The sequence below is a fragment of the Lytechinus variegatus genome, chromosome 4 (assembly GCF_018143015.1).
Source record: "Lytechinus variegatus isolate NC3 chromosome 4, Lvar_3.0, whole genome shotgun sequence".
In the NCBI taxonomy this organism is placed as follows: Eukaryota; Metazoa; Echinodermata; class Echinoidea; order Temnopleuroida; family Toxopneustidae; genus Lytechinus; species Lytechinus variegatus.
Window position 1 is genome coordinate 63337615 of NC_054743.1, and position 15695 is coordinate 63353309.

Sequence of the window (15695 nt, forward strand, 5' to 3'; positions counted from 1 at the left end):
TCAAACCCATACCCATATTTACGGGTCATTTGGGCTATAAAAAAAGTACCCATTATTAGGGATTTATTAAAGGGGCGATCCAGAATTTTCCAAAAGGGGGGCACACTTTCCCCTAGCAAATTTGACAAGCAAAAAAAGGTTAACATCTAAAATGTAAGGTCATTTCTTATTTGCGCCTAAGGCATTGGAGGGCATCCCTGTATGCCTTATTTCGTGAGTACCCCCCTCCCCCCCCCCGGAGGAGGGTCCCATTTATCTCCATTCCTTCATCCATCTTTTACATTCCATCCAACCTCTCCATCACTCTCCCTCTCTTTCTCACTCTCTCTGTCTTATTCCCCTCATTATCTAATTTTCTTTCATTTTCTCACCAACTATCCCATTATCTTTCTTTCTCTTTCGGTTCTTCTTCATCACTTATCATTTCTGTTATAAGATCTAAATATTTTATTCTCTCTGATACCCACAAACTTCACTTTTTTCCTCCTTTCCAACAATCCTTCCCCCCCCCCTCTCTCTCTCTCATCTAATTATTTTCTCGAGAACTTATCTCCCTCGTTTTCTTTTATCCCAGATTACATCATTGTTTTTTTCTCTATTATCTTTCCTTCCAGGGTATCCCCCCCCCCCTCTCCTCTACCCTCCTCCAACCTCTCCCTTCCCCTTCTCTCTTTCTCCCTCTCATTTGTTTGATCCGCCCTTCCTTCTCTCTCAAACATCCTCACTTCTTTATATCTCAAGCACAGAATGATTGATATGCTATTCGGTAATCTCACTGAGGCTTGAGCTAATGTAAACTAATGATTACATGGGATGAAATTATATATCAGTCAATGTCTTTATATGGATGCTATTTCTCTTTCCTTAATAAATCCATAATTATGCAAAATATCAAACTCATCATCCACTGCACAGACAATTATGATTGCAGGGATTCATCATTCAAGTACATAAGAAATCTTCCTGTTTCACACCTCAATCAGAGGAATATGTAAGTATTGAAACTGTATCATTTTATGCATACTTTATTACTATATTAATCTATTTCTTTTGTAAAATTTGGGGCTAACTTCACAATACAGTTTTCTTTACTTTTTGTTTTGTTTTTACATCAGATATTTTATAATAAAGTAATTACAATGAAAATCTCAGAGGAAGAGATGACAAAAAGGGTAATGGTTTTATCTAAAAATCTGTCAATTTCCAGTCTTTTTAAGATTTCACTGGTGAATGGTAATTATTTCCAATGATTTTCGGAGGACCCCACTCTAGGTTCCAGCTAATTGAGCCCCTACCAACGGTTGAGTTTTTGTTCAAGCAACTAAGAACAGACTGTGCTGATACTATTACAAGGATTGTTTCCAGTAAAACCTCCCTTAAACAAAGAAAAAAAAATAATGAATTCACCTATATATTTTATTTGATACTAATGAGAGATTGCAACTTTTGGTAATTCTTTGAACTGTACATATACCTGTCTCACCACAGAGCAGTCTTACTTTGGCTGTTTCAGCAATTACAAATGTGACGCATCGGCTGAGATACAGAGTCTTCCCCCTTATTGCAAAGCAGTCCTTCACAATCATTTCACTAGCAGTAAATTAAAACTGGGTGCAAATTGTGAAGCACAAGGTGCCAAAATCCGACAGACATAAAGTGGCTCTACACAAGGACACATCATCATTTAATGAAGTTCATCTTTCACGTTATCTCTGCTAGGAGTATAGGCCTATTTTTATAGAGCTGTCTCCTCTCTGCTCTTTAACAAAAGATTACTCTCCTCCTCAGTCAGCTCCTTCCCAAGATCCTCCTTCAACTTGGCAATCTCCAGGAGTTTCTCCTGCCTCCATCTCTCCTCAAACTCCTTCAGCGCTTGCTGCTTCTTCATATAGCCCTCCTTGACGACCGCTTTCTTCTCCATGGAGCGCCTGGTCTTTTTCACGTAATAGTCCGGCGGAGGAGTCCAGGTCAGGTTGAGCTCCAGCAGGAGCCGTTCGAAGCGCGCGTAGTTGCGCTTCCTCAGGTATTTGAGCATCTTGCGCCGTCGGTCGATTGCATTCAGCATACGCACTTTGTTGACAGAATCCTAGTAAAATTATAAAATGTTTGATACCAATAAAGGTGATTCAAACAGAAACATTGGTTACCCCCTTATACTACCCTAACCTACTAAGATATTAGAAAAAAGTGGTGCACTATTGGTGACGGTTACATGATTTCTTCTGTAAAAATTCAAATTTCCTGTGCCTCAATTAGTCATGTTTCAGGCCGAAGTACTCAACTCAATTACCGTTAATTTAATGAAGGTCACATAATGGGTACACTGTACATCGATACCATCAATCATTTTTTAGTATTTGAAATAATGCAGAGTGAGAAACATGGAATGTGGATGGTTTAAATCAAATTTCTTACCAATCCAAAACCTATTAAATATGGTGTCCCCCAAGGCTTAATTTTATGGCCACTGCTGTTCATTATAACATATTAGTACTCTTCCTTAACCGGTATCATATATCAAATGTAAAAGTAATTTGTATGCAGATGATGCGATACTACTTTTTAAAGCTAGGCCACCTATTATACTTGAATCGATTGAATTGAACAAGAATGTTTGATTAGAAGATGTAATGTAATTGGTTATAACTAAAACACATGAGTTAACACAAAGCACTAAGTAAAAAAAACAAGCACTAGAAATTGAATATAACAAAGAGCCTGCTGCCATGTCTTGGGAATGAGAGAAAGATGATAAGGTGTGGAAGAGATTGGTAGCAAATCAGGCAAAAATACAAAATGCTTAGAAAGAGAATTCCAAACAGCAGAGAGGGGCATGTTTCTCAAAAATTTGGTCAACAACTCAACAAGGTCAATTCAAGATTTTAGTGGATTGTTGATTCCCTTCACATTACAGTACATACTTTAGCCAAGGCTGGAACCATGGAAATGATCATAAATCCAGGAAATGAATTATCGTTCTGTACCTCATATGTATCAAATCTGCTTTGTGTTCAAATAGCATTAACTCAATTTTTGTATGCTGCAATGCACTTTCTTTTGTATCACTGGAAAAGGCAAATCACTTGTAGTCAATTTCCAATCACGAGCAATCAACGTACTTGAAGTAATGCAAAGATTTTTTTTTTTAAAGAGCTTTTTCATGATAAGTCTATGCTGAAGTCAGCTCTTTGAAAGAATACCCGAGCAACTTCCATGGGATACATAATTACAATTACCTGCCATGTCGGAAAGGCCTAGCTACAACAAAAAGTAAAGAGCAAGTCAATGTTTTATCCCCCGTTTTGTGAAATGTGAATGCGGTCGTTTTCAAAGTAGCATTTATTTAGAATTACGTCAGCAATATTATAAGCTGTAGGTTTTTTTTTTTTTTTTTGATAGGACACATTTTGATGAAAATATCCAAGAAAAATCACATGTTTGCAATGCATGGGAAAATGGAGACTATTAAAAAGTCAAGCATTTTATTTTTGCATTAGAGGGCGCTATCTCTCTGGTCAATGGATAATCTTTGAAGTGAAAGAGTTGGTACAGATGCATAGTGTGCAATGATGTCATATTAAAGTGTTTCCTGAAAATAAGTTTCAAGTTTCAAATTCATTTTCCACTTTCCATTACACACATAGTATTAAAGGAAAACAATGTTAACAAGATAAAAAAATTAAAATAAGAGATAAAATTACCAACAAATGAAAATGAATGAGTCCTGGCAACTCACATCTTTATAGCTTTCCGTCTCACAAAGCAATGGATTTTTTAAAGATTATTTAAGTTTAATTGGTGCAAATATTCATACCTGAATGATAAGTTACATTCATGTATAAACTAAAACAACAACGTTAAAGAATAAAGACAACATTTTAAGGGTCTACCATGCCCTCTGTGCCACCAGGAATTTGCAAGACTTGGTTATTTCAGTTCTTACTGACCTAAAGGCTGTCCTCTGGGCCTAATTTTGTTAACCTTGGCAGCCAATCACGGCTCCTCATTCAGTGTCCACTGATTTCTTTTCAGTTCTATCATATATTGTTTAGTAACTTCTCGCATTCTATGATTTTACTCTGAGTTCAGATTGTTTACATCTATTTTTATTTCAGGGCCCTCAACGATAGTGGTTTATATAGGTGATATGGCAAACTTGATTACATAACACTGTCAATAAAATAAATGAATAAATGTATACTCTTTGTAAAGAATAAAGAATGTAATACTGGCGAGTCTGCTAAAATCATATCTCCTGGGTCCACAGAATATTGTCCAACTATTAGAGAAAAATTTGACTTTGATGGAATAAATAACACATCCTCTTTTAAACCCTGTCTTGCTTGGACTTTGGTGATTCCACCTATTGAACGCTGACTTATGCAGATCGAACTATTATCCATTTTATAATGCTAACATAATGCCTCCAACAATGAACCTGGATAGCATGCTAAGTTAACCACAGAAGCAAGGGTAGGTGTGCAAGGGACTTACATAAACACTACAGTGTCATAGTCTGCAGGCACAGACCCTCATTGGAACTTTGATCAACAAGTGTGTCTCCACGCAAAGACTAGCACATACAAAACTTGCAGCGAGAGAGCCTTCACTACACAAGGCATGAGTAGGCTGCACATTCAGACCCTTATCTCAAGTGAAGGGTTTGCCCAGCAGACTAACAGTGTCAAGGGGAAGGAGATGCTCCAATGAATTAATATATTTGTCCCCCCCCCCCCCCACATCCCCCAGCATTTCCTTTTTTCATCATGAGGTAGAAAAAATAGGAAAAGAAAGCCCAGCAAATATCTCCCAATTAGCAGGCAAAAAAAAGCAGACAAAAATTGATTGAGTTTTAACTATGTACAGCATGGAAGCTACACAAGAGTAAACAAAGGCAGAGTAGAAATTATAAACACATTGATATATTCAAATTTGAAAAGAAAACATGCATTTAGAGCACATGTATCTAATTTCCTGAACATAATTGTCTACAAAAGGATATTCTGACAGAGTTCGGAAAAAAGCTTCAAGGAACCTGATTTTAATTTTGTACACTGTCATGACAAAAAGCAAATGCAACTCAAAGACAAGAACAAAGCAAACACAATTTCTCATCCATACAAAATGAAAAAGTTAATTTGTTTTTTTACTACACTGCATACAACACACTAATGAATTGGTGGGTTTACTCACTGTAAAATGTAAATATAACTTACCTTTTTATTGTTTTCCACATGTGGTGCCAAGGCCCTTATGTGTTCAGTGATGGTAGCAACTGTAAACATAAAAACAGAATACAAGTAACTTGCTACTAACACATGCTACAGCTACGTAAAAAAGTAAAGAAAATAGGACCTATCCTCTACTATGTACTATGTAGATTTATTTCATTCAATGCAGGAGCACATCCAGGATTTTCCAAGGGGGGGTACATTTTCACAAGGAAAATTTGACAGGAAAAAAAAAGGTCCTTACTTGTGTTTTAACGACATACATATTCCCATTAAAAATTAAAACTATGTATGATGACGCTGTGAATTTCAAAGGGGGAGGGGGCACTCTTGTGTAAGAACGACACATTTACTTCAAAATATTTGATTACATAGCTCTAAAGGGGGGGTGGGGACGGGGGTGGGTGTCCCCATTGTGCTGTACTTGACCGAGTTGTGGTGATTGGGTCATTTGGGTACCCGGGGCCATTTCTTAAAGCTGTTCGTAAGAGCGACTTTAACGAGTGGTGATCCTTTCTTACGCGCTTAAACCATCACCAATGAATATACCATTTATCACAAGAAAGGATCACCAGTCAATCTTAAAATCACTCTTACGAACAGCTTTTTAAAACACCCAGCTGGTAGAATTAATGTCTAAAATGCACTATAAAAAGTTGCTGCACAACTGATAGAGTGGTAGCTAGTGATAGTTGTCCTTTGTATCCTCTGGCAAAAGTGCTACTGAATTTGAATCATGCTATAATTAGTATTAAAATGACAATAACTGATGACAATCAAAAGCACAAAAAGATGTATTCACACTATGCCCTTCAGATGTAAAACATCACTCTTAAAGAGTCTTTCTAGAGGGTATTGACCACTTAACTTACTTTTAACAGCCAAGTCGTCTTTCTCATCTGGTTTATCTCTCACGGCATCCTGGGTCAGCTTCCGCCTCATCTTATGCAAATCAGTCTGAAACGAAACAAAGTTATCTAATTATATGAATTATTATTCATACTCATGCACCAAAACAAGTGAAAAATTAAATGGGGCTTTATTTTTATTATGGCGATTATGTCCTTGTAACGCTCAAAGGAGCACTGGAAATTCCCCATTGACTGCAATGTTATACATACCCAAAGTTTCAGAATTACAATGTAGGTCATAGGTTGTGATAATGAAAAAATTAAATATTTTGGGGCCTTTCTAATAGCAAAACAGGTGCATCCCACCACAAATTTTTGCTTGAAGGGAATCACTCCTTCTGTATAAAACAAACCTGTAATATATCTATATTCTTAAAATGATGCATTGAATTTATGTTGAAAATGAAATATTGTCGAAATGGAAAATAAAACTCTGAATGAATAAATGAAAATGTTTAATAAAACTAATTTGTGTTTATACTAGAGTCAGACAAATCTTTACACCTCCACAGTTGCCAGTCTGCTAAAATTATTGTCATTGTTACTTCAGTCACATTTGCTCTACTGCAGTCGTACGGCGAGTAAATAAAACAGCCGTTTTCACATTTTTTGTAAAAGCTACATATAGGTGGTTAATGAATAAAACTGCTGTTTTCAAATCGCTGTACCGCCGTCGTAGAGCAAATGTGAAGTATAATATCTTGTCCTGAAGACTGTCTTCTCCCAATAAATTTCATACCATGTTTCTGCTTGTAAAATTTGATGTATGCAAAAGTATTGACTGCAATGAATGAATGCAATGTCCATGAAGCCATCTAACTTGTTACAAAATATCCATTCAACTAAAAGCAACAATGAGAATTGTTTAATAAATAGTAAAATACTACATGTATGCAAGATCGACTCTCATGTTACTTGAATTGAGCAGGAAAAAACATAAAAATTGAGTAAACAATGAGAAAATTACGAGCATTTTAACGTTGAGATCATTAAAATGGACACCCACGACTGACAATACAACCAAGATATGTGATGTCACACTACTACATTTGTTCATATTACATTGTCACTTTCATCAGCTCTATCTGTAGATCAGGGGGGGGGGGGTATAAGGGGCAGAGGGCCTGTAGTACATGTATGTACCACAGGATTCACACATTATGTAAAATCAAGAATGGATGAAAAATTTAAAGTTTCAATAAAATGAATGAAAATATGTTGTGCAAGCTATGCTTTCTTCGGCAAGACCCTCCATTTTACATAAAATACAAATGTCATATTAGGTTTTTTTATTTGTGGAATTGTGTTCCTTAAGTCTAAGATTATGTAATATATATTTCATTAGGTTTTGCAGTATTTTCGACCTTGTCATGTTATATTTATCATACTTATGTTGTGAAACGGAGATCAATAAAATAAAAAATAAATAAATAAAATTTAGATGTTTGGGGTACATGTATATTTTCAGTTTTCAATGAGGAGACTTGTTCATGTGAGATACATGGTCGCATTGCCAATCCGAGGATCTCTATTGGTATCAATGATTGCTACATCAAATGTTCATAACTTTCTTCTCCTTTGTCCTATTTTTTTCCAACCTTTCATTGAGCTTATTCTTTGATTTTTTTTTGTTCAAACATGCTTACTTGTTGCCATGGTTTCATTCTCCTTTAATAACAGGAAAGGGGAATGACCTTTTTCCAGGAAACCAGCAAGTAAAAGAAATTCCACAGAATGTGGATTAAAATGATATAACTATTAGATTTAAAAGTACAGCCTGCACTGCCGATGATGACTTACGTACTAGTAAACCATGTCATTTGCATATGACGGATGGAGGTTAGGGACGCATTAATAACAAAAGAGTTTAATTTTACATTATGATAATAGATGATACTACCCATAAAAAAGGACATATTTGCATCTGGATGTGGAAATAGCACAAGAAAACATGCTTGTCTTCAAGATCTGTTGTATAATGATGTTGACATGTACTTTATTACAAAAATATATTCTAAAACAAATCGATTTTTTAACAAAACTAGAAATATAAATCAGAGTAAGTGATAATTTTTCTGAATTTAGTTCTTTCTTCCACTTGAACATGTTATTTATCTACTACAAAGATTTTAGAACTACAGTAACTTTGATATTGATACAACTCCAAATACATTGTAGCATACAATTCTTTAATGTGATTACCTGGGGAGTCATGTTGTTTACCATAGTACCCAAGTTCATTGGCGGCGGAAGCCAAAAAATTTAGGGGGTGTCCACCTGAAATTTTTTGATGGACACAGGTAAAAAATTGGACAAGCTCTCCCCAAAAAGGTTATCAACCTAAATTTTAGGAGTGACTAACCAAAATTTTTTGACAAGCAAAAAAAAAAAAAAAAAGTCGTCAACCTAAATTTTAGGGGGGACAACACACGTTTCAGGGGGGGTCGACGTGACTTTAGGGGGGGGACGCTGAAAAAAAATTAACAAAAAAAAAAAAAGGTTATCAAATAAAAATTTAGGGGGGGACACATCCCCCCCGCTTCCGCCGCCTATGCCCAAGTTGCCACAATAGCAATGTACGGTAACCATAGTTGTAAATAGTAGTTGTATATAGTGCATTTCTAGCAGTGATTTTCAATAGCAGAAGACACAGTAAAAGACGTTCATATACACACTCAAAGAAAGAACTTGTTTGCGTTTCATTAAAGCTATTTACAACGCTATGTAAAATCTTAATGGGCACATGACATACACCGTATTAACCTATTATTTAAAAAGCTACATGTAACTGAGATACCAAACGGCAATTTAACCCCATTTTTCTCAAGTCTTACTTCACTTCATCAACTGACCAATTCGTGGTCCTTTGAGAACATTACAGACTGTCAAAAGAACGAGAAATCAGAGACAGAAAATTTCATGAAAGTCTCACATATAGGGCGCCCAACATACAGATTTTATGGACTTGCCCTAAATCCTTTTTTTTCCTCTTAACATGCAAAAGTGATTTTGGTCCATAATCATATGCGGAAAGTGGGAACCAGCACATTTTCATTCATACTGCATTGTACAAGCATACATGTACATGTGGCAATAAGTGGCAAAATTTGTTACAGTTATTTAGTTGCAAAATTTAAAAAAGGAAAATATTTTAATTATGGTAATCAGTGACATAGATAAAGTAGATGGCAGTGGTTAGCCCCAGCCGGCAAAGAAGATTTCCGACCATCAATCACCATGATGAACACAGCTTCTGACCACTAATAATTTCAAACGAACAATGTTTCAAACACTATCCCTTGCAAAGAGGACAATTTGTTCTTACAAGTGTTAAGTTATGTCTTTTATCTTTTCAATAAGCATTCTTTCATTTGATAAATATTACTTTATTTCCAAAGATTTGGCAATGCCAGATTGCTACAATATATTAATTCAAAATGGCTTTAAGACAACTAACTCGGCTAAAACAAAACTTTGTGTTACCATGATATTGCGACCACCACAAAACAAGACTCTAGCTAGGACGCTGATTGTAATAATGTACTACTCACCCCAGTGCCAAACTCCAAGCTGAATATTTTCTTAACAGTATCACTAGCTCTGCGGAAAAAAAAGAATCAATTTCAAACTTGCACCAAATAAATATATTAAACAAATAACCATTCATTTCATTCTCATAGAAAAAGAGGAAGTATTGACGCAGTACTTTTGTAGAATTGCTATGGTAATATACACGTATGAACATAGATTTATCAACAGTGTGTCTTTAAAGACCATTGTACTGGCATATAATGTATCACTGAAAGAAATGGCAGAAAAGAGCAGGGTACAATCTTTTATCAGTTTGAGGTTTGTTCTTTCAAGTATCTAGCTCATAAAGCTACATGTAGGCAAGCTAGCAAAAGAGATTGAAATTTCAAACTGACAATTGACTGGCTGAAATACTCCATACGGAGTGGAGAATGTGCATACATTATGTGCGAGAATGACTGGCTCAATCTACTGACCGGAGTAATATCATTAAACTACTTTTACATGTCATATCTTAAGCACCTACATGTAACAAATAAAGGGATTATCATCATCATCTGCTTTTTTGATAGATGGCATAAAACATGAGGTATGTAAAAGAAAAATGAAATCAGTTAATGAATACAAATAGCTTCCCATGCTGTACTTCCATTAAGGACAAGTCCACCCAACAAAAACTTGATTTGAATAAAAATAGGAAAATCCAACAAGCATAACACTGAAAATTTCATCAAAATCGGACGTTAAATAAGAAAGTTATGACATTTTAAAGTTTTTGTTTAATTTCAAAAAACAATTATATGCACATCCTGGTTGGTATGCAAATGAGGAGACTGATAAAATCATTCACTCGCTATTTCTTTCCAGTTTTGTATTTTATTACATGAAATGTTCTTATTTTCTCCTCATTGTCAAGTGAAATATCAATTAATTAAGGAATTAGCTTTGTTTAATGGTTTCTATATGGTTTACTTGAGTTGGTCCTTAACGTCAAATCTGTAAAAAATGAAATATTGTATAATTCTAACAATAAAAAAACAAAAGAAATGGTGAGTGAGGGACATCATCGACTGTCTCATTTGAATGTCCCTGAGATGTGCATATCAAATTGTGAAAAATAAGCAAAACTTTAAAATGTCATAACTTTCTTATGTTACATCTGATTTTCATGAAATTTTCAGCGTTAATACTTAATATGCTACTTTGATTTTCTCTATTATTTCTTTCAAATCAATATTTTTCTGGAGTGGACTTGATGATTTTTTTAAAGTCACCTGAATGTGGGGTGATGACAGGAATTTATGATACTCACGTTTCTAATTCCTTGACTTTTTCAAACCCTAATCTGGGCTGGGAAGGGTCTAATCCTTTAAACTGATCTACTGGTGCTGTATGGATGTACCAAAAACAAACTTTATATTACACCTACACAATACAAAATGTACCGGGTATACCGGTGGCAGTGCCAGGTTGTGGCTCATCTGGCCCGTGCTCCCCCATTTGAAAGGCAAGAAAAAATTTTAGAGGATTTTGTCGTGCATAAGCAAGTGAGGACCATTTTTTTCCAAAATTTTCCTAGAACAAAATGTGTCCTTGATTCGGAAGCCAAAAAGTTTTATTTTTTTCGCTTGTCAAATTTTCCCTGTACGAAATGTCCCCTCCCCCCTCTGGCAAATCATAGATAAAAAATATCAATAATACTGATAATGATAATAAACAGCAACAAGCTAATACATATAACAACAAGAACAATAACAATAGTAACTCCATTTCTAATGTGCACAATCCATTCCAAGGAATGCTCAAGGCACCTAGCAATTTTGCTACTAAAATAAGAAACAAAGTAGAAAACATGCAATTATGCATTAAAAAGAATTCAATTCATTTTAAGGGAGCTGCAGATTGTTGTTACAAGAAATTATGAGATGATGCAGCACTTTGAAGGATTAAAGAGCATTATTTGTGGTACAAGAGCAGAGTATTTTACCTTTCTGAAATATTTCACGCATATCAATACTGGAATACCAAATAGAATTTCATTTACATTTTTTTTTAAATAATAAATATCAATATCGTGAATAAATGTGCACAATAATAATAAACTCACTATAAAAAATGTAGTTAGAAGACAATAATTGTGCAACTAGAATATGCAAAGTTCAATTGTTTTTTTCTTCCCATTATTTTTAGCCACATAATTGTTGAAATATGCAGACATTGATTGACATTAATACTGCTTATACACATTTTAGAGCAAAACTTATTTGCAACTTATTTGAAATGTACAAGTAGGCCAAACTTAATATGATGTTGTGGAAGAAAGAAATGAAAATTAGAAATATAAAAATGCAGGTCAATGAAAGAAAAACTGGCTTTGTTTCCCAATAAAAGACTTCTCCATAATTAAGCTATAAAAGGGAACATGGGATATGATCCAACAGGGCATTAACTTTAAAATGACTTTTATGCAACATACATGTATGTATTGTACACGTACAGTATTCATGGCTTAAAGGTAGGGTGTTTAAAAGGAAACAATGAAAAGTTCAAAAATGCAGACCCCTTGACCTTGTATAATTTTAAAGTACAATGTTTGTAAATTCTACCTACCCTTTTTCCTCTTGTTGTATTTCATGTGAGCTTTCGAAGCCAAGCCCCTGGATACATGTATATGAACTACATAGGAAAAATTGGACAAGACAGAGAAAAAAGGTCATAGTATATTAAACAAAAGCAGTACTAGTCTTGAGGACGCAATGATGATGTTTTTTATAAGCTGTCATATACATCATGTATATGACAGCTCTTAGTCCTCAAGACTAAGCAGTACACACTGCACTGAAATATGAGTGGCTGACACACCAGTTGCTTTTTCAAATACGTAAACAATGCCCAAAAAATCACTATATGCTTTCGCACTGGCATATGGTACAATTAATCATATAAAAACAAAATATGACCATTGCAAATGTTTGAAATACAACATGATATTCCAAATCTAACTTTCCTTCCAAAACTGCTGGAAATATATTGTTTTTAGGGACAGCGCAGAAAGTTTACAGATGGTTAAGTTGCCACCAGTAATACACCAGACAGTGGCCTGCACTGTTTCCAGAAGATGATCTTGGCTTTTGTCATTCAAAGCAGTTGCAGAGTTGAAGGCTCAATCAATCACTCAGCGAGTCAATTAGAGCCAATTTACTTGTCTCTCTGACCCATCTAGCCTTTTACATTTTCATATTTCTTTTAATTTGTTTCACTTCATAATTTTCTATATTTTTTTTATCAGACAGGGAACCAGTCCAAAATAGGATAAATCTACTCACACTACAGTGAGGTTAGTTAGTATACAAACCTCGCACACAGAACCGCATTTGGCAGTGGATTTCTCACTAGTGGGTCATGCGTGCTGCGACGCCACTTCTGGCGTCCACAACCACAAGACTTCTAAGGCTTGATTTTTCTGTGCACAGCGGCATGTAATGAACCCTGGCTCTCAATGAAGCCAGGTCTACGTCTTCCTTCTCATTGACCTACACAAAGGACGCCAAAATCTTAAACTTTCACCCCCGAGATTTCTACTTTCCTTCTAAAAGATCTAGCTCTAAATCATATACATGGGATAAAACTTCATTTCCGACATTTCTACACTCTCGTTGTTATTTTTTAACATGAATTCATCAAAACAATGAGAAAAATATTGTGAAAAGATGGAAGAGACTTGCCCGATCATCACCGCCCGATGTTTACGCCGCCGCCATCTTGATTCCTATTGTTCTTCGCCAACGATACAGACGGATGCGTCTGAGGGAGCGTAGAAATGTTGGAAATGATTTAGGGCTAGATCTTTTAGAAGTAGAATGTAGAAATCTCGGGGGTGAAAATTTCAGGTTTTGGCATCCTTCGTATAGCCTGTAGGTCAATGAGAAGACCTGGCTTCATTGAGAGTAAGCCTACGTCAGTAAATGATTGTTACTCCCAAGAAGCCGCCTGGCTAGACTCTCTCCCCCTTTCATGCCTTTCTCACTTCTATAATCATTAAACTTCTTGTTTAAAATGAAGACACCAATTGTTTTGACGTTTTTGTCAGTTTGTGAATTGAATTTGAAATGAAAATTGCAAGTCAAAATCAGCATGATCATGATCATCAAAAAAGACAAAAGAAGACATTAACGCTATATCTATTCTAGGCCACTTGTTCACTGCTACCACCCTGCCTGTGGGGAATCTACAGGTAGGACTATGGTATGCCAATGTTGTCCAGAGCACACACTTTAAAAAGTCATTAAAATATCACTTTTGTGACCAAAATTACTAATTTCCGTACAGTTGCAATTTATTTTTCATTAGTAACTTGGAATAATTTTTGTATTCACCAGAGTGCTCAAAAACTTGAATTTTGGGCATATTTTTGTGTACGCCCTCTATTGGTGGAAAGTAATATGGCAAGAAAATTTTCATTTTTTGATCTCTATTTTTAATTAAGAAAAAAATGATTTAAAGTATCAAATTTAAATAAGAGCCAAGTTGTATGAATAATAGGTGTAATGGAAACTGTCAGTGTAAAAACATCAAGCATTTGCCCCAAACAAAAAGAGAAAATTAGCCAAACATTGCCACCCTTATTTTGCCACACATGGAGATATAACTGAGAACAAGGTTATATCATAACCTTGTTCATTGAATGAGTGTTCTAGGCCTAGGGCCCGGGGGGCCACTTACATTGACGAGTGGATACCATGCGCGACCAAAAAAACACGTAAAAAGGATGTCCTTTTCACGATAGGGCACGTTACGTACGTAACGTGATAAGGGTGTCAAAAACACAAAGATAATGAAAAAAGGGTATCTATTTCGTTAGGAAAATTACGTGTTTAGGGTCGAATTTGCGGGGATAGTGATAAAACAAAATTAAAATGTGTTATAAAGGATGTCCTTTTTGCTCCAACACTTCGTGTTTAGAGTCCGATTTGCGCGAGGTGTAGAAGATGGGGTCGTACTACTACTAAACCAAATAAGGTAAAGCCGACGACCGAAGGATCCGTAACAATAAAACATTCCTGTACTTGTTTAGGGGTTCATTTCAGGGAATATTTGCCAAGAGTATCGTTTTGTTTCCAATACTTGTTAAGTGTAGGGTTTCACACGCCAATACTTGTTAAGGGGTGCATTTTCAGAATATGGAAATTACGTGTTTAGGGTGCTTTTCGAGACCACTTGGTCGCGCATGATATCCACTCGTGAATGGAAGTGCCCCCCCCCCCCCCCCCGGGGCCTAGGGCTAGGCTATTAATTCATGCCCTTACTAAAGTAAAAATACAAACCATTTGAAGGTGGATGATGTAAATGCTGGGAAGACAATACCGAGTGCAAACATCGTCTTTGAGTTTGAGATGGAACCTGAATTGGGCTTCTCGGCAACACCAAGATTGATCGGTCTCTCGCGGGCAGGTCCCCGCCAGAGCTTCCGCTCCTCTCGCTAGCGCTGGCACTGGCAGCCGAAACGAAATGTGAAGAAAGTGATGAAACGGTTCGAATTCTACAAAACTTCTCAATAGCACTTGTATTCCTCAAGCTTATAATTGTCCTTCTGAGGTGTGCTGTGATATCTGCTACAGCAGCCATGATCATCGAAATACAGTAACAAGAGTGAAGACAAAGAATCAATAAATTCTTCAAAGACGGCGATCAGGACAATAGCAGTCTACACGCTCTGTTGTGGAGGCTGCCATTTTGTGGTGATAATTCACCGAAGATGGCGCGCATCATTTACTCTGTTTCTCACATTTATTTTTGTTTTATCGGTTCATTATTTTTGTCTGAATGTTTCTAATTAAACTTGTTGTAACAGTGAAACCTCTTCGGTATCCATCTTCTTTGGCCTGATTAACAACTCACAAATCTCATCATCCATCTTCATCATCATGTCCATGGAAGGATTATTATCATCAATCATCAAGACTATCAAGTCATCATCACCATTATCACCATCATAATCATATTTATTTTTAGCATCTTCACC

General features: G+C 35.9%; 1 protein-coding gene across 1 annotated transcript; it reads right to left on the reverse strand.

Moving 5' to 3' along the window:
* Positions 1-842: 842 nt before the first annotated feature.
* LOC121414485 (28S ribosomal protein S15, mitochondrial-like) lies at positions 843-15383 on the reverse strand. The gene is made up of 7 exons (XM_041607680.1): positions 14998-15383; positions 12284-12349; positions 10986-11061; positions 9694-9742; positions 6104-6188; positions 5217-5275; positions 843-2086 (listed from the first exon to the last, which is right to left on the reverse strand). The coding sequence occupies exons 1-7, from the start codon at positions 15302-15304 to the stop codon at positions 1736-1738; spliced, it is 993 nt and encodes a 330-aa protein (XP_041463614.1). The 5' UTR covers positions 15305-15383; the 3' UTR covers positions 843-1735.
* Between the last annotated feature and the right edge of the window lie 312 nt (positions 15384-15695).

What these genes read in the sequence shown, in the direction of transcription:
- LOC121414485 (XM_041607680.1), bottom strand. Translation starts at nt 15,304, where the DNA reads ATGATCATGGCTGCTGTAGCAGATATCACAGCACACCTCAGAAGGACA. An exon ending in ATACAACAAGAGGAAAAAGG is followed by an intron (nt 11,062 to 12,283) that starts GTAGGTAGAATT and finishes ACATCCATACAG; the next exon opens with CACCAGTAGATCAGTTTAAA. An exon ending in AGACGACTTGGCTGTTAAAA is followed by an intron (nt 5,276 to 6,103) that starts GTAAGTTAAGTG and finishes TTATGTTTACAG; the next exon opens with TTGCTACCATCACTGAACAC.